This window comes from Boleophthalmus pectinirostris, unplaced genomic scaffold, assembly GCF_026225935.1.
Source record: "Boleophthalmus pectinirostris isolate CB_2022bp ecotype Guang Dong unplaced genomic scaffold, ASM2622593v1 HiC_scaffold_6, whole genome shotgun sequence".
NCBI classification, from domain to species: Eukaryota; Metazoa; Chordata; class Actinopteri; order Gobiiformes; family Gobiidae; genus Boleophthalmus; species Boleophthalmus pectinirostris.
In genome coordinates this window covers 29,511,264-29,536,711 of record NW_026571447.1, presented here as the reverse complement: position 1 = coordinate 29,536,711, position 25,448 = coordinate 29,511,264, and the positions used below count along the sequence as shown (strand labels likewise).

At 38.8% G+C, this 25,448-nt stretch overlaps 4 protein-coding genes across 9 annotated transcripts in view; 1 reads left to right on the top strand and 3 right to left on the bottom strand.

Moving 5' to 3' along the window:
- Window positions 1-90: 90 nt before the first annotated feature.
- Window positions 91-12,727, bottom strand: LOC110162982 (protein shisa-7). Of its 5 annotated transcripts, XM_055164016.1 has the most exons (8): window positions 12,601-12,727; window positions 12,445-12,496; window positions 11,377-11,451; window positions 5,803-7,909; window positions 4,481-4,635; window positions 4,306-4,371; window positions 3,844-4,029; window positions 91-3,741 (listed from the first exon to the last, which is right to left on the bottom strand). In XM_055164016.1, exons 4-8 carry the CDS (start codon window positions 6,654-6,656, stop codon window positions 2,756-2,758), a joined length of 2,247 nt encoding a protein of 748 aa, XP_055019991.1. In that variant the 5' UTR covers window positions 6,657-7,909; window positions 11,377-11,451; window positions 12,445-12,496; window positions 12,601-12,727; the 3' UTR covers window positions 91-2,755. The 5 variants fall into 5 exon arrangements, with proteins under 5 accessions (XP_055019991.1, XP_055019989.1, XP_055019992.1 ...); XM_055164014.1 differs by having other exon boundaries at window positions 11,377-12,496; XM_055164017.1 differs by lacking the exon at window positions 12,445-12,496 and having other exon boundaries at window positions 12,601-12,689.
- Window positions 12,728-13,278: 551 nt separating this feature from the next.
- Window positions 13,279-16,118, bottom strand: ube2s (ubiquitin-conjugating enzyme E2S). Its single transcript, XM_020927980.2, has 4 exons — window positions 15,922-16,118; window positions 14,590-14,737; window positions 14,146-14,336; window positions 13,279-14,023 (listed from the first exon to the last, which is right to left on the bottom strand). Exons 1-4 carry the CDS (start codon window positions 15,922-15,924, stop codon window positions 13,661-13,663), a joined length of 705 nt encoding a protein of 234 aa, XP_020783639.1. The 5' UTR covers window positions 15,925-16,118; the 3' UTR covers window positions 13,279-13,660.
- Window positions 16,119-17,332: 1,214 nt separating this feature from the next.
- On the top strand, window positions 17,333-22,726 carry josd2 (Josephin domain containing 2). Its single transcript, XM_020928038.2, is given in 6 exon segments — window positions 17,333-17,523; window positions 17,777-17,899; window positions 19,055-19,180; window positions 19,263-19,457; window positions 20,679-20,717; window positions 20,719-22,726. Coding segments are annotated over 5 exon segments (552 nt in total). The 5' UTR covers window positions 17,333-17,523; window position 17,777; the 3' UTR covers window positions 20,789-22,726.
- Window positions 22,727-22,816: 90 nt separating this feature from the next.
- The window catches only part of ttyh1 (tweety family member 1), a 36,004-nt gene continuing 33,372 nt past the window's right edge, over window positions 22,817-25,448 (bottom strand). For both annotated transcript variants that reach the window (XM_055163483.1, XM_020928067.2), the window contains exon 15: window positions 22,817-24,943. Coding sequence is in view for 1 of the 2 variants with exons in the window: in XM_020928067.2 (XP_020783726.2) it covers window positions 24,860-24,943 (84 nt within the window). In the remaining variant the exon portion in view is untranslated. The remainder of the gene's footprint in view (window positions 24,944-25,448) is intronic.

Below are 25,448 nucleotides of genomic sequence, written 5' to 3'. Positions count from 1 at the left end.
CATCTTAATAATTGACATTTAGGGTGGCTGTTTTGTATGCTGCTTAAAATATGAAAACAAAGCATTTATGTTCAGTGTTTCACCAACTTTATTATACAAATTCTTGGTATCCAATGGGGATTAATGCGTTGAACAACAACAGAAGGGTTGCTTAAACATCAAATAAATTCATTAATTTCAATTCCCTTTGATTTTCCAAGAATCACAGTCGCTCAGAATGAATTCATAATGGTAAAACACAGACCATATTCATTCATTTCCTTCTAGTCGCTAAAGCTCATATCATGCTCTGTGTTAGTCACCATTGGTGTAAGGGTGTTACCCCATTAGCCATTTAGGAAGCTATGACAATAGAAAGACAACAAAATGGTATGAGGGTTGGCACTGTACAATTCATAAAATACTATCACATTGTGTTGGCTTTTCAAATCAATGCAAAGAGACCACTTAAAATATTCTGATTGTACTAGCTATACAAAATACAATACTTGCACAAATTAGATCAGACCATTTATAAAATTGTGAGAATGAAGTTTGAATATGGCTTGTGAGATTTTACAGACTTTGCTACAGACCTTTAGTGGTTCTAATAAAAAACTCTTGTACTATTTCATGTATTCATTTCACATCGGTCCTGTTTCCCTGAAAAAGACATTGCGATCAAAGCATTCATTTCCTCCCTCAGTCCATCTCCATCTGTGTAGAAAACATTCACCCATGCACACAAACATCATGGCGTTGGAGAATTTGAGTGAAAATTGCCCATCAAACCTTTGTTAGACACCTCTCTCCTCTGTCAAATACATCAGTCAGGCTCTTGTTGTCCAATGATGTTTTACCAGAGTGTAGTGAAGTAACTGGAGCTCAATAAGGCCCATGACTAGGCACAGTACAAAAGTGATCAGTGACAGTACATCCAGGCTAACTGCAAAATGCCTCTCAAAGAAATGGAGCTGGCATGCATCGAGATTCAGAATGTGTGAAAAACCAGCTAGTCATGAGAACGCTAGTTTTCTTTCTAAATAAAAATGAAAGTATAAAAAGAAACAAAAACAAGATACACGTAAATCCCACCAAGTAAAATAACATTACACCATAAGATAATTGTTACAGTTATAATATTTGTAATAATCATTAATAAGCAAACTCCATCATATTAAGAACAACTACATTGAGCACTATGTATAGGAAGATTGTCCAACTAAATTTGATCTGTAATTTGTTTATGTGACTGAACTAGCATCCCAGTGGTTTTCCACTGTCAATAGATTCACTGTTTGTTTTTTTTTTACAAATCACTTTAATATAAAATCCTCTACCGACCAGTCACAAGATTGGCCATGTTTGTACAGATTTTGGTGCAAATTTAATATGGATTTGTGCAAAGTAATGTTAACTCTTTGAACTGTGCTTTGATAGCTCATTTTCTGTACACATTAATACTTAATACATGACAATATCAACACAAAATCAAGAGAAAGAGATAGCAGTTTATATGGACTATATATTTCACATACAGTATATAAGATAGGATAGCCCTTAGTAGTGATAAGCGTTATTGATGTAGGTTTTCACTTTTCTTTTTTTACCGATAGTGGTTGAACTGCGATATGATACAGCAAGATCTTGGATTGAAGGTGGACAGGGCTTCCGTAGAAGTCTCTCAGGAGGAGAAGGCCTTTGGGTTTGCTCTGAAGTCAATCCATTTTCTGTACAAAATATCACTGACCAGGAGAATAAACTAGAAATGGTGATTGTCAGACCAGCTTCGCAGTGGTATTTTCTTTGTATCTCCACAAAATGGCTTTGAAGGACAGTTGTGTAAGTACAACCATATATTTGTGCTCTTTACTCTTTGACTACGATAAAGCAAGATGCCCCCATAAACAAACATAGCACTTTTGTTGTTACGTCTTGTGAGAATTTCAAGATGTTAGCAATGGCTCTTGGTTAGCGTAGCCCCATTTTACACACCTGATTCATCTATCTAACTTATATAGCTTACACTTCTGCAATGTAACAGTGATTCATGTCCACTCAAAATTTGGGCTAAGGTCACATGGAAATCTATAGGCAACCCAGGCATCAAATTGTTAAAATTTGTACATCCATTCTTAAAGCAGTCCGGTTGAGCCCCAGTCTGAACAAGTCCTCCAGGTCCATTCGACAAAGCTTTCAGATAAGTTCTGTATCCTTTAAAAAGATGAGGGTGGATACACCTGTTCTTTAGTAATCTTTGTCGGCAATTGTCCCAGCTCTGAAGGAAGTCAGTGTTCCTCATTTTCAAATGGTCTGGCTTTCTGTCTAGTATGGCTCCTGAGTACATTTTGGAAAAATAAAAACATATAATACTAAATTATGAAGAACAGCTCTGGCAGTTTTTCCCCTTTCTCACCCAGTCTTTTAAGTAATGGCACTGTTATTAATGGCGATATGGTAAACTTTACAAAATATGGCTGATGTAGGCTGTCACATAACCATAACAGATAATCCTCACAATAGCTCTATAATACTTAAAACTTTGTAGCTTTATAATACTAGTTCAGCTATTTAATTACAACATAATAGTAATTTAAATGGCCTAACACATATATTTTGTATATATAAATAAACTTTCATCTATAGTAGACACTATTCTAGTCTTATTTGTTATAGCCTTTTGTCTAATAGTTAAATGCCGTTGATCTATAGTTAAATGCAGAAGGGTTATCTATCCTACCTCTAAAGAGCGTAAACTCGACTTTAGGCACTAAGCTCACACTGTCACCTCGTTTTTGCTCCCTGTTCTGATACCCTGACTCCCTCCACTACCGGATGACCCCCCGCTGCCCCCTCCTGGTATGAAGTGGAGCTGCTCTATGGTGTTCTGCCTCTTTGTTGCAAAAGCCATTCTCCTGGCACTGTGGCCTCCAAGCGTTCCCGTTCCCATAACGACGCCCGGGGCGGGTACTTCTCCGGCCCATCCCATATTCCCGCTCATGTGGCCAGGCATCGGGGTGCTTCTCTCCTGCTCCCTCCCGGAGGTCGGGTGAGAGTTCATCTTGATCATGTGGTGTCGATCCAGGGAAGGAGTGGCACAAACGTTCTGCTGAGACTGGGCCTTCTGTTGGCGAGGCAGAGTTGGGACGGCACCGCTCGGAGGGTGGGCGTACGGGTCGACCACACCCATCCCTCCAACACCCATCCGATCTTCCAAGTGGTCTGGGGACATGAGCAGTCGGTCCTCGCGCTGACGATCCTGACGGTCTGGGCGGTCCTGGCGATCCTGGCGATCCTGGCGGTCTGGCCTCTCCTGCCGGTCTGGCCTCTCCTGCCTGTCCCGGTCCTGAGGTTTGCGGGTGAGCGTCTGCGTGTTGGAGTTCTTGTTCTTATAGTATTGGTGCTGCTGATTCTTAGACATCCGGGAGAGGGTGCCTGTGTTCCCAGGGACATCGCCCATGTTGAGTAGCTGGTCAGAAGACTTCACTTTCCTGGGCTTGGACAAAGTGTCGTAGTTAGCATTGAACTGTGGCTCGGGTGGGTCCAGAGGGTAAGGGTTGGGAGTGGGAGAAGCGGGCACACCAGCGGGAGGAGGGGGGATCCAGGGCCTAGCAGCGTGCCTGGGCAGGGTCCCTCTGCCGCTTAGGGTGTAGTCTCCACCCCAATGCAGGTGATATTGGGATGACTGGAGGGCTGGTTGGGCAGTGTGCGGGCGGCGCTTGGTGGTGCAGTAGCCTGAAGAGTACTCATCCAGACCTTTTTCTGGAAGAAACATAAAACACCTGAACAGTTATCACCTGTTCTCCTAAAAGAGATGCTGACAGATTAGTGTGAAATGAGTGAACCATTTTGTGGAGAACCCACCGAGGCGTTTGAGGGAGGAGTAGCGGTTGAGCTCGGGCTTGGTGGCGCTCTCGTAGGAGGGAGGCAGCTGGGCCAGGTTGTGCAGGGAGTGGTGGAAGGACGGCTGGGATTTGGTGTTGTTGTGTTTGCTGGAGAGCAGGGTTCCTCCGCCCGCCAGCTGAGCGTTGTTCATGCGAGGGGTGCGTTCTGCAGATATCACAGGGACAAAACCAGTGTGTGCTTAATGAGATCTGCTCCTCTGGATATCGCACACTGCATGAGGCAGAGTTTGAATCTGCTAACATTCACACTAACTGCAGAAATCAAACATGCTTTCATCTCCACACAAGCAGCCAAAGATATGATAATCATTATTATTGTTTGAGTAAATTAGTCTACTTGTAAGCTAAAAACCCAAATGAATGAAGCAAATCATGCATAGAGGTGATTACATGTAATTTACATTGGAGCCAGCTGCCTTACCAATAGTCGCAGTGTGTTTGGGACTGGTGTTTGACGGATGGATGAAGTTGTGTTGCAAATTTCCCACTAAAGATAAAAAACATAAGGCAATTAGTTCTCAATTTACATCTCCAAAGTCAACTATACCAAGTCTAAACATGAAACCGAACAGTTCAGCATAAGTTAGATAGCTCACATCTGTTGTCTTTGCTGGGCAATCCTGGGGCGTACAGGTTCTTCTGAGTCCGTCCCAGAGTCCCAGTCCCATCGGCCACAGTGAGGGCCACACTGTTGTTCCTCTCGTCCTGCTGCACGGGGCTGGACTGGTGCCGCAGCATGTCCACCAGAGCTCTGAAGGAACACACAAGAGCAGAGATCAGTCTCTCTATGGCCAAAAGTACAGAAGTGAGGCTGCCAATCTGCACAAATCTGACCATAAACACACACACACAAACACACACCAGTATGCACCAACAACAGTATGCACTAGAACCTCTGTTGCCCCACTGTGGCATCAAATATTCACAGTTTTCTATCCTAGTACCTCCGTGGCCCAACCCTCCTTAGAGATCCAGCATTGACAAGCAGGATGGTTACACTCACATATACATCAAACCCAATATATCTTAAATATTAGCCATAAAGATTATCATGATTTAATAAAATGATTTTCAGTTAACCAGCTGGTAGTGTTTTATTTGATAATGTGTCAGAATACAATGTGGTCATTAATCTAAAGGTGCACTATGAAACATTTCTAATGGAGGTCCGCCCCCTGCTTGTCTGGGAGATGTCTACGGAGAAAAGGAGTTGATATCAGTAGACCAAATTACAGTTCAAATCTGTGAAGAGGTGACCCGTGCTTACAGTAAGAATGCATGTTTTGATCAATAAAAATACCTTTAATTATATTCAAATAATTATTATAGTTTTATAAGATCATTTAATGAAAAACAGTGTCAACATTTCTAGAGCATTTGTGTCGTGTGGATGCTCTAGTTTTGTGCTGCCTTTTTTTGGATCCTGCACATTTGCTTTAGATTGCATGTGTGTCTCTTTCCTGATTTACATACCATTTTATTAGCAGCAAGACACATAACAAAAAAAGTATACGTAAAAACTTTATATTCAATGCCACAATATAAAAAAGGAATGAACCCCACTGACAACTACACAATTAAATAAATAATTGAAAACCACAGCAATCACTTGTGTCTATTCAATGTGGTCATGTCCATAAATAAAATGTTGACACCTGTAAGGCATGTGTGAAAATATGTTAAGATTAAATTACTGTGGTGAATTCAGGGTCTTATTTATTTATAAATGTTTACTTTTCAATAAGATCTTTATATTAATAATGCAATAAAATAAGAAGTGGACTGAAAATCTGTGTTCAATCAGTGTCTTCTTTGACCTATTGCAAAAAATTTTATGGAATTCAAATGGAGCATATCAAATGCACAGTTTTACATCTCTGCTCAGATTTAGACATACAGTGAAATGTGTGTGTCATACCTGGGCATATTGAGATCTCTGTTTATCGCCTCCTGTTGCACCTTGTTGAAGACCACCTTGATTCCCACAGCAACAGCGATCATGAAGATCACCACTCCTCCGATGACAAAGCCCGTGTTGTGGCTCTGCATCTTCAGAGGGTCGAAGTCTGGGTCGGGCCCCAGCTCCTCTGGGATGATCATGGTCTCTGTCTGTGTCTTGGCCCAGTCGGGGGAATGGTAGTTCTTACAGCTGTCCTGGTCCAGTTGGCGTGAGCTGTCGGGGCAGCAGAAGCGGTAGTGGCAGGTCCCACAGCAGTAGATGAATGTGTCTTTAGTGCAGTTAAAAGCACTGTCATAGTGGCCCATTACGTCGAAGTACCCCCGGCACACATCCATCCACACCTCCATGAACCTGGGCCGAATGGGTGCTACCTGGGCTGCACCCAAGGGTGGGGCGAGGGCCTCTGATGATGTCACGTTTTTGGGAAACATGGCTTGGGCCATTGGCCTGGGAGGAGTCTCCAGGACCTCCTCTGCACTTTCTGCGAGGCTCTCAGGTTCTTTGGGGCTGCTTTGTAGAGCTGCAGGTTGGGCATTGCTCTGGATGATGCGCAGCAGGAGAGAGGAGCTGGACTCAGACACAGACTGGTCAGTGCTGCTCTGTGAGTGGTCAAACAGAGGGGAGGGGGTCTCCACACAAGTGGTAAATGGGGCAGTGAGGAGCGAGAGCAGGGAGACAGCGAGCACTCGGAGACTGGTGGTGGGCGTCATTTTTACATGACTAAGAGATCTATTTTCTGTGTTTGAGTCAATGCTGTATCCGCTTTTGCACTTTAATCCACTAGAATGCCATGTGAATACACGAGGAATCATGTAGAGCCTCTTGAAGTTACACCAATAGTTTCATTCTGAAATAGATGTTATGGTTTGGTTTGAGTTTCAGTTTATACTTCAGAATTCATGATAATAACATTTGATGATAAGCAACTGGCTTGACCGCCACAGTGCATTAGTGATATGTTCATCTTATGATCCTTTAAACCCTCTCTGATGTGAGGATGTGAAGAGCAGAGCCAAAGTGATGCTTTTACTGCTCAGTTTTAAATTATATATTGTTTTGGGGTTTTTTTGGGGGGGGGGGATTTTTTTTAACTAAATACAATAAACTATTCCACGGTGCAGTTTTTGTATGGCAGCTGTATACATTCTTTTGCTGATTTTGGCACTTAATACAATAACCAAATGTAAACAGTTTATGGCTGATTTTTTTGTGTGAAAAGACATTCAAAATCCACAGTTACCTACATGCAACATCCATATAACATTTTGCTCATGCTTTTTGACACTAATTTAAAATTAGACTGCACCACAACATTCACTGAGACTAAATGTTAATAAAGACGTATTATCTGCTGAAACTTTGCTTTTTTGCAGTGGCCAAAACTATAGACATTTGCTTGAGTCTTTTCTATGGTTTTACAAATGTGCTCTAGTTATTGCCTGGCACAGACTGTTACTGTGATGGGGCTGGGTGCTAATGAGCGAGCCTCAGCCTAAGTGCTAGGAGACTGTAAAAACTGAAAATTGCGGATAAGCAAAAACCAACAAAACAATTTGTGGTCTGCAAGATCCATCTTAAAATAAAACTAAAGTCTTTTCTGGCCCCACATGGATCTGAGAAGATCTGCGGTCATCTTTCAGGCATATAGGTTGCCCATGCCATTCAACTGGCTCACTGACAGACTTTAAGAGAACATAACGCCATGTGACATAAAGTTATTCCTGATTTGTCTCTGGGGGTTCAAAGAATATCACTTTTGTGGAGAAAAATGGAAATGTGTGCCGTTATTGTGTTGGAGGTGTTGGCAATAATAGACAGAGGCAGATCTGTCTCCCACAGAAATTATAATTACATGTAATTATCAAAACGTCCCTATCTGTAGGAACAGAGGGGAGACAGAACGCTCCAATCACAGAGGCTCCTCTTGTTTCTGCTCCTCTAACCTCCTGGAAGAGTTCAGGCCCGAATTCTCTCACTACTAATGTTCTTATGTTCTTCTTCCCATTCTAAATCATGGTGTGTGTCATTTCCACAAATGTTGCCCAGGAATCTGCTGCAACGTGCTCTGGAAAACAGGGGAAACAAGTTGCCTGTTAAGCTAAAATCCAAAAATTTTTTACATCTTAGAAATAATACATTGTAGTGTTTCACATGGGGGTAATTCATATTACAGATTGGAATTTAAGAGTTCAAGTCAAAGCTGCACTCACGTGGCCTTTGTGAGTGTTCTCTGACTAGAAGTAAATTTGGGGCACCACTCAACAAATGTTGAGAAATATTACCAATACAATATAATCAATTACCTATGTTAATTAATTAATTAATAATTAATTAAACAATTGATCTGAAGGTTCATAAATTCTTGTACATATCAGTGACCCATATCTTGAAATGATATCACTGGAAATAACATCACTATTCACCAAAGAAAACTGTGGTTTATAAATATTTATTGACCAAGTTAAACAGAAGCATTTCATTATCAAATATGCAAATGACCGTAGGTTACTCTAAACTGGTGTCTAGAAATCTGAGATTAGGCACAACTTTAAGGTTTATCTAAAGTTCTGTGTTGAGTCTAAATTGATAAAGTAAGCCATTCTGTGACATAGAACCCCAGGAGCATGGAGATGTCCAGTCACCATGTGGTCCTGTTGAGTCCAATGAAGGTTCGAGTTTCTCAGGATGTCAGTTCTGAAGAACCAAACGCAATGAAATGGACGAAGGTCGTGTGATCTAAACAATACTTCCAGGCTCAGGCGGTGTCAGGCTGAGGGAACACTCTCCTCTATTACAGAGGATTGGAGGACATGTTTCAGTGTCCACGAGGTCTGAATAGCGCTGGACACAGATTAAGGCTAATCAATCAATAAGACTATCGTCTGCAAAAATGCAAATATTTAAATTAGCAAAAATATGAAAGCTTCACTTTCAAATCAGATCACCTACAGGTATTTGAATAAAAACACGTCAAGCGACGGGCACAGCTTTGAACAGAGGGAGAACTTCTTGGGCGTTGTCCCTCCTGTTCCACTTGACATCGCTACTCCACCTCTACTACATCCTGAACTCAACTTCTGAACTGAACTCTCTGTCTTTCTCCTCTTAAGTCTTAAGTTAAGCGGGAAAGACTGACCAATGCGGTGTGTGTTGTGTGGGGGTGTTATGACACCGCTCTCACATTACACACTATGAACACTAACAGTTTTACACAAATTAAATGTTCACATGACATTTACAAATCAATATTAAAACACACTGGCAATAGTTTCTCGAATGAATTAACTGTTTCATCCTTTTTCTATCACTGGAGAAAGTCCATTGGCTGGAGATTTAGAGACTGTTCCATCAAAATCACATAGTGTCTTTTATTTGTTGATTATAGTCAGTGAACTCACTTCAGCCATTGATTTTTCAATAAGTGAAGCTTTATAGAAAAGTTAGTTTGTAAAAAGAGCTTTAATCCTTGAAAGGATCTTTGTGTGATACAGCATGACAAGAAATGTCTCTACAGAACACAAGTCAATACATCTTGACTGGGTGACAGGTCCAAGATAGGGAGCTTGAAGCAAACGGGGAAGGGTGTCCCAAAGTTAACCCCTGTCAGAGACGTTGTCCAACTGTGACATACTGTCTTCTTCTTAAAAGATAACATCACATTTAATTGTCCTTCTGGGCTGAATAAATCTGATTCTGAAAATACATTTTATATAACTTCTTTCACTTAAATGGCAATGTCACGCAAAGAACAAATAAGTATTGTGGCTATTATTTGTCTATAGGATGGGATGAAACATTTGTCAATAGGATTCTTATTATTCTTCTTATAAGGCGCTTTGGAATAATTATTTGATCATGCAAGTTTTTTCTGCGGGGTGAACACACTGTGCACAAAAAGCCAATGATAGACAGAGAGGGAGCAGAGATAAATGCAGGGTAGGGATTTAAATAAGCAAAGAGATTGTGGCAAGCAGGGAAGAGGAGCCAGAGGTATAGAGATGCAAGAGAGAGACGACCGTGAGTGGGAGGGTGGTGTGTGGGTGGCACAGAATCAAGTACATTTCTCCCAGCACTACCAATACAACATAGCACATCAGAGCAAACAGAAACACATCTCCACCAAGCACATTCTGACCAAGTGACTATAATCTACATGTTTAAAGATCTTTTAAGTGGACAAATTGTGAAAATCTTTGGAAATACTGCACTCTATAGCCTGGCTCTTAGTGGGTATTTTGTCAGCTTTTCTGTAGTCACTCTTCAGCTCTTTTTCCTTTATTTCTATAGCTCCCTTCTTCACGTCTTTCCCCCGTTCTGTCTTTTTCAGATTCGGTGCGTGGGTTGAGGCAGCTAACTCTCTCAGAATAGCACTGCTGCAGCTCTGTCTGTGAGTGAAACAGCCAGTAAAAAGAAAAGAAAGGGACAATCCAATATGAAGCCATTAGCAGACCACCTCCTCAAAGTCAGACCATGTTTGTTGGAGACATGACAAGATTGCACAACACCTATTAATCTACCTCACAGTGTTATAACGCATCTGTGGATTACCTATTAACATAAAAATGATCAATACAATTCATTTATATATTCATTTAAAATATAAGTAGGTGCATGATCATAAAATGTTTTGAATAGGCAATGTCATTACAATAGGCTAATCCCTATGTGTTACTGAAGCAGTGCAGGAGAGACAGAGTTGGGGAATGAGAAGGGTGATGGGCAGGAGCTGTGAAAATGCATCCCTGCGTTACTTGGATACAAGAAAAGGGCCTTGTTAGAACATTCTGGCATTGTAAGCAGCTATATGAGCGCAAATACAGCGCAAACCCCCATTGCAGCACACTATAGAACTGTGCGTATGTGCCAATCCAGCAGCGTTTCAACAGGTGTTTGCCGAGAACAAATCAAAATGGCTTCCTATGACCAAATACCAATATGGAAAAAAATCTGTGATGGGAAACAATTGATGAAAAGAGGCGATGCTGATGGAGAGGACTATAACAGAGACCCTCACAACAGCCGCTTATTAGTTCAGGGAATAAATAAATGCTGCGCAATGGCTTTGCATCATCTAAGTGGTTTACGCACCACTTCTTCCAACAACGGGCATTTTATTAGGCCCAGTTCATAAGTTGCTTACGATGTAGACGCTTGCGGTTAATGGACATGACTTGCATGTACCAGTAGGCTAAGAGTGCGTGGGTGTACCGTACCGGTGTGTGAAGTCCCATTGTATGTGTTTTCTTTAAATTAACTATTCTTCTCTCTCGATAATGAAATGGGATACTTCCAATAAGTGCTTAATTTTTCATGTCAAGACAGTCGGGTATAAAATGTGTAAAATCTAATTGCGTGGCGCAGCTTTCATCCTGATGTTTTGTTTGACAGCCTCCAGCGCATCTCATGCGTAAAGATACAAATGACATTTCCCAAACACTCAAAACATGCACTAAACGATGTCTTGAAGTATTTGTCCGTATACTGCGATGTATTGTGTTGCAAAAGTGAAAGGTGCAAAATGTCGTGTCTTACCTGTGCGTTGCTCTGGGGTCTGATGCTGGAGAGGAGCGCTGGAGAGCCTGCGCACTTCGCTCACTGTTCCTCAGCCTGTAGCAGAAGATTAGGACAGCTTCAACTGTGGACGCCAAATGTTCTTGTAGCAATTATTCCCATTTACGGATTATCCGTTTGCATGTTTTTATAAATGGTACTGTGGCCTAATTGGCTTCTGGCGAGGTTTTTCTTAGGCTAAAAGTAGAATATATCCCATTTTGTAGGTGAGACCTCCATCTATCCAGTTTGATTTTAAAAGTTGTCAGGCTGTGCGCAAAACCTGAAAACTCAAACAGGCCTAACTTTCATCTGTCTAAAATGGTCTGTGGTTGGTTCCCCAATAATTTCCCAAAGAGACTGGTGGTACAGCACAACTGCAGTCGGCCTCGCGGTGGTCCGCCACTCTCCGCGCGCTGTGATTGGTCGCTCGCGCTGCTGCGATGAAGCTCTCTCGCGCTTTTACAGACTGTCTTTAGACCTCATTCAACTGGTGGCGTAGCCTTTATATTTACTATCCGCTTCACATTTTCATATTTAGTCTTTTAAAGAGAATCTAAGATCAATTAGCAACACACAGACGAGGGTGTGGCTGCAGCCTTTTGATGCCAAAACAGTTACTATTTTAATATTGCAAACCATGAAAGTGACATGTCTATTAGGCCAATGTAAAAGGATTAAACATTTCAGTAACCCTGCATTCTCGAGGACCTCTGAGATACAAAGCTGTTTTCTTCATGAGTTACAGCGAAAAGAGACACAGAGAAGCGGTTGCCACAGCGAAACGGTTGCCACAGCAACTGTGTCATTATGTTGGTGGCAATTATGAAAGCGATAAAAACGGGGAAGGGGAGAGGATTGGCGCAAAAGCTTTAACACTGGAGCGTGAACGAAACTGTCAATTAGTTCCAGTCCCACATTGGCAATTCAAATGGGCGATTTTTCTGGTTCCAAGACAAATAAGGGACAGTTCACTGTATACAAAAGCACAGTAATAGGACCGCCACATCTGCAATGAATCACATGTCAAGGAAGAAACCTTAGCCTCACGTGCACTTCTGAGCTGCGGGTTCACATGTTTTATGCAGCAAAATCCAGGAGGCTAATAGATCAGAAGATGTAAGAGTTAAAGGGTTGGAAATATTTAGGTGATTGAAATGTGTGGAGGGGTCGCCTGGGTGCTGTCTAAAAAGCCCTGATAATTACCTGCATGGCAGGCAGCTATTTCAGCACAGGTGGGTGGGCTGCTTGTCTCACGCACAGGCGTGGATGCAATTACAGGTTCCTTTATAATGGTTATTCCATCACTGCAGAACACTAAACAAAATTAAATGGTACATCTCACAAGATCATGCATCTCTTGGGACATATTCACCGCAGAGATTGCAACACATACAGCATTACCAGGACATAAATTCAACTTGATTTTGGGGTTTATTCATTTAAATAATGTATAAAGTTGACATTAAATATCATTCCAGTCAGTCCAATGACAAGAGTCACCATTTTCAAGCTTAACTCAAGTCAGCCATGTTATAAGAAAAACAGGTGTGAAACAGCTAATCTCAAATGCTGTTTTAAAGATGCTTTAAAAGCACCAGAGAAAATTAAGACAGTGCTAGAAACATTTGGGTAATTGGGTCTTTTGTGTGCTATATATACTTAAAGCTTTCTTAATACATAACCCTGTTCCCAACATTTCCTCTCCCAGCCTGTCACCTGGAATCTTATAATATAAAAACTTCTGGTGCGATTTCAGATTTGCCCCAGTATAAAAGATAATTCTACTTAACCGTAGCAATAGCTTCCCCTAATTCTAATTGCTATTCCTTTTACCCCCCCATCACAATTCGCCGATAGTGACAAATCAAAAAGTAAGGCTAATTTTTGTTTTTTGGGTTTAATCAGAGCATTGCTGCGCAGTACACAGTACCATCACAGCAGAGAAGACAGTTAAAAACAACTGACAATGTTCACTGCAAAACTGACTTGACCCATGTTAGGGATAGAGACCTCAGTAGAAAACAATTCCTGTCTTGTATTTTTAGAATAGACCTATGGCAAAAAATACAGCTTCTATTGTTTCCTTCAAATAAATTCCAATATCAGGGTTTGATATAAACGGGACAGACTTGATGAGTGGGGAAGTACAAAGAGGGCTCTTTAAAAGGTGGTAGAAATAGAGAAATGGTTAAACAAAACAACACACTTCAATATTTATATACAGACACACACACACGCACACACATAGACTTGTGCCAAAGCATTAAAGCCGCCTTAAAGCCCGTTTCTTATCTGCTTTCTTTTTCCCTGCTACACTAGTGTTGCTACTGCTGTTGGTATTGCTGCTGCTGTTGGCGTTGCTGGCTCCGTTTCCCAGAGGTGCAGGTGTTGCGGCTGCACTGGGCCCAGCTCTCTTCGTGGGGTCGCCTGCATGTTTTTTCGGCTGAGGGCCATCGTTAGGGTCTTGGTGTGTCCCCGAGGTGCCACCAGGGCCACCCATGGCGTGGATTTCTGTTAACAAACGAGCTCGAGACTCGTATTCCGCATAGTCCTCCAAAAGCAGGCGTCCAGCCTCTTCATTCAGAGCAGACTCAGGATTTGGATGAATAAGCAGACACTTGATTGTCTGTGGAAGAGCAAAGAATTATTTTTTATTTTTTTATTTTATTTATATATATATATATATATATATATACACACACACACACACAAACAAATATAAAAACAGTGCAGAGTGACAGATCTTACAAGTAAAACATGTCTGAGGCCCAGTTCTGCTTTCCAGTCCCTTTTCAGTACGTTGACACAGATTTCACCTTTGTGGCCGACGTTGGGGTGAAAAATCTTGGTCAAAAAATAACCCTTGGGTGGAACAGCAGGGAAATCCTTCCCGAGGACGAGGCGCATTCGGAAAATGCCACCAGCAAACGGAGTTCCCTCTGTCAAAGTATTAAGTATTTATTACACCAACAGCATGGCCAGGCAATAGAATAGAAGCAAACGTAAAAGAAAAACTACCCAAAAGTCTGTATTATCACAAGAAGAAAAAGCAACAAATGTACATGGTTTTCATCATATAAAAGTAAGTAACTTGGTGAGGTTCTAACCTTGAAACCAGTAAGGTCAAAAACTTTGTATCAGTAGAAAAGAGATTCTTGATAAAACAGACTAATTTATTGTTACATTACTTACCAGGTCCTTCAATGGATGTGTGCAGCTCTGTTATGTCTTCTTCACTTGGGTAAATTTTGATTCCCTCAGGGGGATCCGCTGCCAATGCTGACACCTCTTTATAGACCAAGCGAAGAACCTGAGGGGGCAAATTCTCCACATTGGAGTTCTGTGAAGGGAAACACAAACATAATTGATTACATTCATAACCTTCATATATTTAAAAGTATAAGATCTATAATTATAATAAGTATGGTCAAAATAAAAAAAAACTAATAATAAAATAGAAAATGACTGATCTTCAAAAGTTTGAACTCTGCTCCAAACCACATGCATTTACAAAAAGAGATGATTGGCTGTAGTCCTACTGATTAAAATGCCCGAAGCTGATCATTGACGATATGAAATGATTGGATCTCAAATAGATTAAAACTGTAAATTAAACTTAACAATCAAATCCAACACTGTCATTAGTGAGCCAACCTATTCTGTAACTTGATTAGTATAGTAACCAATAGTACTGATTTGTTTAAGGTGACCAGATGTCCCTATTTACCCGGGACAGTCCTAGTTTTGAGCCTTGTGTCCCCTGCCCCCAGCAGATTTATATAAAACCACTGATTTATCCCAGTTTTATACAAGAAATGTCCCAAGTGTCCCCATTTTTGACCAATCTGATCCCTGCCAACAGTAAAGAGAGGCATATATTGTCATTTGTTTAGGTAAAAATACAGAAAAGCTGCTGAAAAATGAAAAACACAAAGAAAATGTGACTATACTGACTCACATTAGTGTCGAGTGCAGAACAGTTTTCTTTAATCATGCACTTCATTTATTTTGAAAATCTGGTCACCCTAGATTTGTTGGTTATATACCAAATTTCAAGCCGATTATTTCCAGAAAGAACTGCTTTAAACAACGTGGTTTATTTGGTTTGATACAGACGTATCCGGCATACTTTCTGCTCATTATTTTTAAAGTAATATCTCATGATAATCCTTACCATTTTAACTGTTATAATCGGACAAACAAGACCCAATAATATTCACTTTGCGAGTTATAACTAAGCGTGGTTTGTTTTTCGCATTGGTCGCTGGACATTTACACCAAAGCCTCTCATTAACGCTAGCTAACATTTCCAGCTACAAATCATGTGTTATTAGAATTTAACCTTTACTTACTTACACCGCAGCTCGCATATCTTATAACTAAATTCAGACATTCATTTTACAAGTGAATATTTAGGTTGTGTCGATAGAAATTTGACCAGGCTTCTTGAATTTAAAATTTCGACCGATGCATATGCTAACACCGAGCTAGCCGTTAGCAAAAAAACTAAGAAACCAAACTTACCATCTTCAAAAACACTTCTGCTGAGTTGGTGGTGGTCTTTGGACGAGCAAATAAAAAAACTTTTCAGGATATATCGTAATACAATGTGATGAAACCGTAATGTCGGCTGTGGACTGTGTTTTTTCTCTTTTTTTGCTTGACACAGGAACAAAAATACGACCCCCAGTTTAACCTGCGAGAACGGACCAATAGGACGGCACGTTGGGAGATACGGTATTGACGTACAGCCAATCAGAGCACAGTATTCTATCTGCGACACCATTGTATTTGCAATCAGCCAAACAGAAGCAGAAGTATCAGATAGCACACAGCTATAGGCCCGTTTGAAAAACTCACACCTCCTCAAATGAATACTTATATGAGGGAGGAGGACCCTGATTTGGGGAAGTAGACCACTAAAGAATGCAAGAAGATCACTGTGAAAAGATAAGATTAGATAAAAGTAAAAAAAAAAGTTATATACTTTATGGTGGAGGGTCAACCACCTGCTTTTCTCCATGTGTTATTGCTTTGTATGAAAGTGTCTACTGCATTGAGAAACCTCATTGTCTCCATGAAGATAAATTCAAAGATATTTTGTGGATTAATCCAGGCAAAACAATAGACCCTTCCTCAGCACTATGTAAATACATAGTGCACCTTTGAGTAATGTTTTAATAAATAGTAACTGACATGATTAAGTAAATTGGAGTATGTTATAGACTGAGGACAAACAAATGCCACTGTTTTCATTTCATTTTCATTTGATTGAGCAACATTCCTGCACAAGGTACATTACAATACACAAAGAAATATACATATATACATGTACATTATGTTACAGTATTCTAGTCTATGGGGTAAATTTGGTTTATTGGACACACACTAAAACATGAAGGTTTCAGACTCTTGGAGTAATCAGCTGGACAGGCTCAGTACTTGTTGCATACATCTATCTATATCTTAATTTACCTAGTACCTTATATGAATCTATATTTTAACATGGTATTTATCATAGAAGCTGTATTTTTACCAGCAGGGTAAGTAAAGTGCTTCTTGCAAACGTTTGTTTTAATTGAAATGAAAACCAACAAAAGCTATTTAGTTATTTGGATTTTTGAAGGAAATCAACTCTCATCTGAAAAGTTTTCCTGAATTAAGGACATCTAATATGAGAATAAGATGTGTTATTTGTTTCAGATAACATTAACAATTTACAATGTTATTCTACTATATGCCACCTTGTATTGCAAGTTAACCTTTGTATGCACTGACTACAAGTTTAAATAGTCTTGGTTTAAATGGTTTAAATGGTACGAAAGCTTTGTCTGCTGTTTAAGTTACAGCGCCTTGACACCACTAGACGGCGCTGTAACACAAGCGTAGTGCTGGTGGGCGGAGAAAACAAGGAGGAAAATAATGCCAAAAATTTTGTGTATTGATTTTTATTTGTCGTTATCGTTTTTCACATATATTTTAGATATAGAAAGTTATTTTAATCAAACGATAAATTTGAAACCGTTATGACACTTGTGTTACATGTTTACAATCTGGCGTTCACTTCCGGTGTGGATGTAGCTGTCACTCTTGCATCTTTTCTCTTGGAAATCGCTTTATCAGCAGGTCAGTTCATTTGAGCATCTATTGTTCATTAAACTAAACGCTTTCTGACAATCTAGCTACCATATTCACGCTCAAAACACTTCCGCTTTTTACACTGTTAACAATAAATAATCTTTCGTCAAAATTGCTAGCTGAGTTTTGAATTATCGCTAGCCCACATAAACGCATCGCTAACAACTTTTATCGTTAGACTCGTAACTCATCGTGCCAGGTTTGCAGTTTTGAGTGTATTAATTTGACTTAAATGTTGCAGTATGAATGAAGCAGAAGTCTTCCATGAGAAGCAAAGGTTGGAGCTGTGCGCGATCCATGCCCTGAACAACGTGCTACAGGAGCGGGTGTTTACAAAGGAGACGGCGGATGACATCTGCAAAAGGTACTTTATATTTACTTAAGATAAATATGCTGCAGACTTTTGCTTTCCTGTGATTTTTAATAATACTTTAACCTGTCAAAAGTTATATATCTACAACAATGAAGGAACTCATGAATATAACCTCAGGGCTGATGGTTTACTGCACTAACTTGGGCTGTGTAGTACCTTCTGCATCATATATGTTTTTTTATATATCTAATAATAATAATGAGGCATAGACATGGACAGATCAATCAACATTATAACAGTGAAGTTTAAAAAAATAACTAACGTGTGTCATATTGCAATTTTATCCAAAGGAAAGTAAATATGCACTTTATTGTTAACACAAGTGAAGTGAAAAAAGCTGAGGCATGTGGTATTTTAATTATTTTGTACTTTTTGAGTGCTTCAGCTTTTTCAACATTGTTTTTGAGACTGGTTCCTACACTGAAGAGCACCAAAAGGGCAATTTTGCACAATCTCTACACATCCAAGTAGCACTCCTGTCCCCTAAAGTTTTGATAAATATTGTGTTTTGTATTTATTCAGTGGTTGCAGCATTTAAATCTCACAGAGAGTTCATTATTCTGGTTCTCTGCTGTCTGTGTCATGTGTCATTGCTCTTGCTGCTCGGAGCATTTCAGACCTTGTCCGATGTCTGACCTCATTCCAAGGCTTTAGTTTCAAGCACAACACAATTATTAGAAGTGATTGTTAATGAGATAAAATAGAAATATTAAGGAGGGCTTAATACTGCTGCTAAAACTGATTACCAACATATTTAAAGGTATAGTATGTGGCTTTTTGGAGGTAGCACGTTACCTGCATGATTCCATGGAAATGAAATGAAAACCATGCTTAGGAACATTGTCAATGAAGAAACGTTTTATGCATGCCATACGGTGGAGCATCTTTAACAGCATTTCAATAGAAACAGTCAGGGAAATCATAAACAAGAGAAAAAGCTGATATATTTTGCACATAATTTTACAGTACATTCACTTTTCATGTGACACTTGAATATCTCAATCAAAATATTTACAGACACATTTTTGATGGACTGCAAAAATATGACTGAATTATGAAGATATACATTTTTGTAAATATTGTATTACAGAATCAAATTGTGTTTAGAACAGCTCATAATGTGTTTGTGCATTCCTCTTTTGACAGACTTGCTCCACAGTGTATGGTGAACCCTCATCGCTCAGTGTTAGGAACAGGGAATTATGATGTTAACGTCATCATGGCAGCACTACAGAGCCGGGAGCTGGCTGCCGTGTGGTGGGACAAACGCAGGTGTGTTTCGGTGACGTGTATCCTTTAAAAATATGAAAATGCTGCACTATTTGTAACCGTTTTTATGTTTCGTTTATTTCAGAACAGTACAGAGTCTTTGTGTATCTAAGGTCCTAGGGTTTATCCTCAATGTCCCATCACGCATCTCCCTCGGGATAGTCTCACTCCCGCTCCGACGGCGGCACTGGCTCGCTGTTCGCCAAGTTACGGGACAGTACTACAACCTGGACTCCAAACTGAAGAATCCTGTCTGTATCGGAGGAGAGGCAGAACTACGGTAAGTGCAGGTTAAATGAAGATACCTGTCCCTTGGGACCCACATTCTGTATATTCTGTATTGATTAGTTGTTTACAGTTGACTTAATGCTGTCATGATAATTACTATATCAACTTATCGCTCAGTATTTGTTGGATGGTCAATATTTATCGTGGGTAGGTACTGTTTCCTTGTTCTACTGGGGAACATTTTGTTATTTTTTAGTACTATTATTAAATTTGAGCTGTAGAGGTTTATAACAAATAACTTCTATGGCTTATTATAGATACAAACAAACTACTAAAGTGCTATTCTGCAGTAGAAAAAAGGTGTGGGGTTAAATAAGTATTTGCTTCCTCCGACTCCTTTTTCGGACACAAGTAAAATCTGCGTGACATTTATTTTTGTTTATTATTATAGAAAAGACATAATATTTTTTTGTATTATGCATGTTCTATGCATTACTGTCCAAATAAAGATTCATTCATTCTATTTATTTATTGCAGCTCATGCTTTTTTAATGATATTGTGCATTATATTTTTTGGAGAATAATCCTGCTTTAGAGTTACTGTGTCAGTGGCATGTACAAGTTTCAGTATTATTATATATTATCTATATTTTTCTTGAGTTGCTGTACTGGATCTATCAAATGCTTTGCACGGACTTATAAAAGATACAGATGGTTATTTATACAAAATCCCCAAAATGTATGACTATGCAGGGTAGCACTATTTTCATAGATACGGAAGTTTCAGAAACTTACACGGTTTCAGTTGTTAGAAGAGTCCATTATGTTTGACCTGTATGTTAATCTCAAACCTTTTTTACATTTTAAAATGGCGCTATTCTTTTGTATAGTGTAGTTTGTTGTTTTTTTGTTTTTTTTATCCCAGCACCACAGCTGATTAAAAGCTATTTCATCTTTTAATGCAAATTTCCTTTGGTCTTCATGTGCTCACATTAGAGACAGCAGCTGGGTTATCTGACATGTGATTTGAGATGACGAAAAACAATGTACATGTTTTGTTTTGTTTTTTTCATTGAGCCATTATTTAAAAAAAAAAAAGCTACTTTGGACAAAACATTATTGTCTCACACTTGCCTCTCTTCGTGACTCATTCCTTATGGGCAGTCACATGAATCTTGTATCACTCTTGTTGGTGAAAACAGTGCATTTGTTTTTGCCTGCTCGCCTTTGTTTTTTGAGTTTGTTAACATTGCATCTTGTTTCTCACACACAGCACTTTTCTCAGTGAACAGCTCTCTCAGGAAGTGGCCGATGCTCTTAGTCGTCCAGAAGGAGGTGGAGGAGGACGGATCTTGGCTGATATCAGATGACCTCAAGAAGTGATGCCTTGTGAACTCTTTTACCTTTATAAGCATGGTTGAAAACTATATTAGATAACTTTTTTTAAGAACTTGCTAAAACTAGAACGTCCACTACTTCAGGGAATGCACTATACGCAGAGGAAACTCCAAAGAGACGCAGAGGTGGTGTTCAAACTGAATGCAGTATTTTCTCTCTCTGAAATGACCAATGTAACTGACCAACATGTTTGTTAAATACGCCAGGAGACAATGTATGGAGCGCAACAGTGGGCAAAGTTATCTGGTTGTGAAAGCAAAATAATTTAAAGATTTCTTTGACCCATAGGCTTTATTGGGAATGAGATGCAGTATGTTACGTGATAAATGGGAAGAAAAGTGAGGAGAGACATTTGGCAAATTGTCAGAGCTCGGAATTATGTTACAGAACCTGCAGCCTAGACGCTCTAGTTTAATTTAAAGTAGAAATTCTCATTAATTATCCCATAAACTTGAATAATTTAAATATTAAGAGTTTAAATTGTGAATAAAAGGACCTTACTTTACTTACTTTATATTTTAGAAACTGGATTTAGCCAATACTTTTTGATTTTTATAAAATTGGCTAAAACTTCAAACAAATATTTTAGTTTTTTGAGACGTTAATGGGAAAAAAATAATACATTTGTTTTCAATTTATTTCAGTTCCAGAACCAGAAGTCCCCACCCACTATTGAGCTCCACAGTACAACTATTATTAATTTACCTGCCTATAACAGTAGCATATAAGAGTCTGTCCACCAAAGTGCACCACACCTTTTCTCATCTTCACTGAAACCTTTCTATGCACTGCAATTAATTTAGCCACAGTTTTGTCTTTGTGTTTTCTTTAACTTGCCCATTGTTACCACGAAGGTATTTTTTTTGTTGACAGCTTTTGCATGTCATTTTTTTCCTTTGTTCTCGTGTTTGTTTATGGTACGATGTTTAGGGTGCGTTCACACTTGTCCTGGTTTGAGCCTTGTTGAGTTCTGATGTAGAATTGGTTTGGTCCTGCTCTAGTCCTGGTTTGGTTCCAGGTTTTGACCCATTTTTGATGTGGTGTGTGTGCAACTGTGAAAGTACCCTTAAGAAGAAAGACTTGTACCTATGTGTTTTTAAGTTTACCTAAATAATTTCAGTTAATAACTTCACTATTTATAGCCCTTATAAAATAATAATCCTTAACTCATATTGAAAGAATAGTTAAAAAATTATTCAGGCTTAGCAACTAATTAAAAGGACACGCTTTCTGATATATTTTGTATTCTTGCTTCCTGGACGTACCTGGAGTTGTTTTGTTTCTTCACAGGAAGTTTCACTGTGTTTTTAAACTCCATTTTCACTAGAATTATATGAAAATTTGCAATCCTGGAATTGCCAATCTCTATTAAAGGTAAAAAGTAGCTGAAAACTACTACTTCATGACATCACAAGGTAGAAGAGAGTATTTTGAGCTTTGGAGGTGCAAACAGACTAATAACAAAGGGTTACTAAAACATAAATTATCCCATAGACTTGAACAAACACAGCTGAATTAAACAAAACACAACTTCAGGTATGTTTTTGCAGAGGTAACATTATATCATGTCTCAAAGCCCACAAGAGTCAATTTATTGTAATATAAGTTTGACCTTTAAGGTATAATTACAAAATGTATGAATCATTTTGCAAATAATAGAAATAATATACATTTGTGTAAAGTAAACTAATTATCCTCGTGTTTTGAGAGCTTATGGAAAAAGGAAGACTGACTGTTTTTTATTTAAAACGTGCAAAAACAGTGATTTGTGACCATACGTTTGTGGTGTCTCTTGTACCTAACTATGCATATCCAAAGAGGCACTGTTCGTTGTTGACACTAGTGAATGAAACTGTATGCATAAGCCTAATATTAGTTTATAATATTCACAATGTATTTATATTAAACTTTGTGTTTTGGTAATTCTGCTGTGCTGCTGCTGTGTTTCTTCACATAAAAGTCAGTTGAATATCAGGTTATTTAAGTTATTTTTATTTATATATTAGACTCTTGAGTGTAAAAGGATGCCATTCAAAAGGAGCATTGATAATACCTTACAAACTCAATTGAAGGGTTAACAAGGTCAGTTGGCAAGGAAGGGGGATTCAATGATTCTCCAACATACCATAACATATATACACAAAACAGCTCGGAGAAGTTTCAGAAACCCAATGCTATATATAGTGTTTATTGCTAGTTACGGTAGGGCCACTGCAGTGCCAGTAGCAGTATATTGCTGTGTACCCGTTGTCGTTGGATGGGGTTTGTAGTTTTTCCAGTTTGTAGTTCTCCATTTTATCATTTAACCAGGGACTGTTGCGCCCCATATTTTTTATTGAAAGGTTCATGATTATATAGATATTATAGACAGTGAGATATACAGAATACCATTAGGTAAATACGAGGAAAGGACAGAAATGCCACCTATAAAAAAAGTAGAAATAAAAAAATACCAAGTGAGGAAACTGCATAACCATTCACAGAAAAAATGTGTAATGTTGCTAGCGGCAGTGCTTTTCTACAACAATATTTATATAAAACGTAAAAATAAAATGTTTGTATATTAAAGAAACTCAGAGGTGGGCAGTAATCTGTTACATTTACTCGAGTAACATTAAAAACAATTGTACTTCACAGAGTAGTTTTCTGACAGCATATTTTACTAATATATAATATATATTTTCAGTAACAGTACTCTTACTTGAGTAAAATGTTTTGGTCACTCTTTCCACTGTGAGTCGCCTATATGTGGCATTAATATTATTTATGTTGCTGTTGACTATATTAAAGGTACACTATGGAACATTTCTAGTGTAAGGTCCGCCATTTTCTTGTATCCATGTTATTTCTTTGCCTGGACTGTTCCACAATATGGCATTAAATGTATCTATTTATCACCAAAATCGAGAGGGGAGCCCACAATAAGAATAAATGTTTTTCATGGTATTCTAAGTAATAAAAATAGCTGTAATTACAATAATTGCAAGATAGATACGATTAGTAACATACTGTGGAAAATTTCAAAGCAACATCATCGTCATGGAGACTAGATGTAGTGAACCCTCCTCCCATCAAGTTACATAGTGCACCCTTAAATGATTTACTTTTCTTGCGTCTTACCTTTACAAATGATTCATTCTTCACATTTCATTGAATTCTTTAGGAAAATGCCAGAGTCTTCCCAATTATATAAACTCTATTGATACTTTGCACTGACATCACTCTGGGGGTGTAACATGTATCGCTATGGGCAAAATGTTAAACAGTTACCATGGTGACACAATTCACACATGAGCAAAAACAGCCAAAAATACTTTAATATCATCTGAAATACAAAATGGATTTAAACGACACATTTTCAGGAGCCTGTGATCAATACAAGAGTTCATGGTCCAGTTTAGGTGTTTGATTTTCAGCTAAAAAGTTGAGATTGCCCAACTGAAAAACTAACACACAACACAGAAATCACCTCACCTGTTGTTGCTCCAACTAAGACAGCTCTTTATGGTCAGACTGTGTTAAAATAAAGCTCAGATTAAGTCTAACTTGAGTAACAGAACTTCAGACAGAGCAGTGCTTTTAGTTAACTTCACACCCCCAAGGGAATATTGATGACCAGCTGCAAAGTATCAATATCATAAGCCAGGTGTTACGTCCAAACACTTGAGTAGCTTAATATATGCACCAAAAGCTGTATATTTTTACTCTTACTTCAGTACAATTTTGGCTACCCACCTCTGAAGAATATAACTACATTGCAGTAACTCCATACCATCTGAACTGCTCATCACTGTTCACAGTTTACACAGAAGTTTCACAGACATGGGGTAAACACTTCCACCTTGACTTTCCTTTACATTGTTCTCCGACATATTTGCAGTCCTGTTGCTTTAAGTGCTTTTTTAAACAATACTTAGTGGTTCGGATGTTACGTTTCATAGTAGATCTCACATCTAGCATTCAGCTTATTTAGATTAGTAAGTTTTCTTTTCAGTAAAGTGTCCATTCATATGAAAACTAAACATTTTTTCTATACATTTCCTAACAAAAAAATAATCAACGTGAATACAAGTTCCTCGAATGGGCAGGGTTGGGGTGTGATTGGCCTCCCCCATATCCAGTCAGCATGCTGGGAGAGTACTGTTACCAGAGGTGTCCGAGGAGGAGTCGAGAGAGTGGTCCCAAAGAAGAAAGGGGAAAAAAAAGGAAAGATTATTCAACAAAATGAACAGTTAAAACATGTTCGTCTCACAAGCTTAGTTTTGTTTGTACGAATTTAGAAGAAAGAAAACATCATAGGGCAGGGAACTATTGTACGCACTGTATAACCGCATAATACAAGAACCAACGTTTACATGCAGACCATAAATCTGATCATGATCTGATTTCTGGAGTTATCGGATTACTGAATGAACTATGTAAGTAATCAGATTTCTGTCTATTTGTTCACACTTATGTAGGTTGTAAAGTTAGATAATCCAAAAAAGGGCAAACTAATGTGGCAAAGACCAAAATGAAACAAAAAAAAGCAAAATATTTAAGTAGTTATTTTAAAATTAATTGTACTTTACGCTAAAATTCTAACAAAAAACATTTATTAACTAACACATGTCACAATATTTTTGATAATCAGATTTCTATTTCT

Excerpts from the sequence above, each read along its gene's own strand:
- LOC110162982 (XM_055164014.1), bottom strand. The coding sequence starts at position 6,656 with ATGATTCCTCGTGTATTCACATGGCATTCTAGTGGATTAAAGTGCAAA. Across the intron at positions 4,372-4,480 it reads GCCCAGCAAAGACAACAGAT|TGGGAAATTTGCAACACAAC; the intron begins GTGAGCTATCTA and ends TTTTATCTTTAG. Across the intron at positions 3,742-3,843 it reads CTCCTCCCTCAAACGCCTCG|AAAAAGGTCTGGATGAGTAC; the intron begins GTGGGTTCTCCA and ends TGTTTCTTCCAG.
- ube2s (XM_020927980.2), bottom strand. Across the intron at positions 14,337-14,589 it reads CACATCCATTGAAGGACCTG|AGGGAACTCCGTTTGCTGGT; the intron begins GTAAGTAATGTA and ends ATACTTTGACAG. Across the intron at positions 14,024-14,145 it reads GCCTCAGACATGTTTTACTT|ACAATCAAGTGTCTGCTTAT; the intron begins GTAAGATCTGTC and ends GCTCTTCCACAG.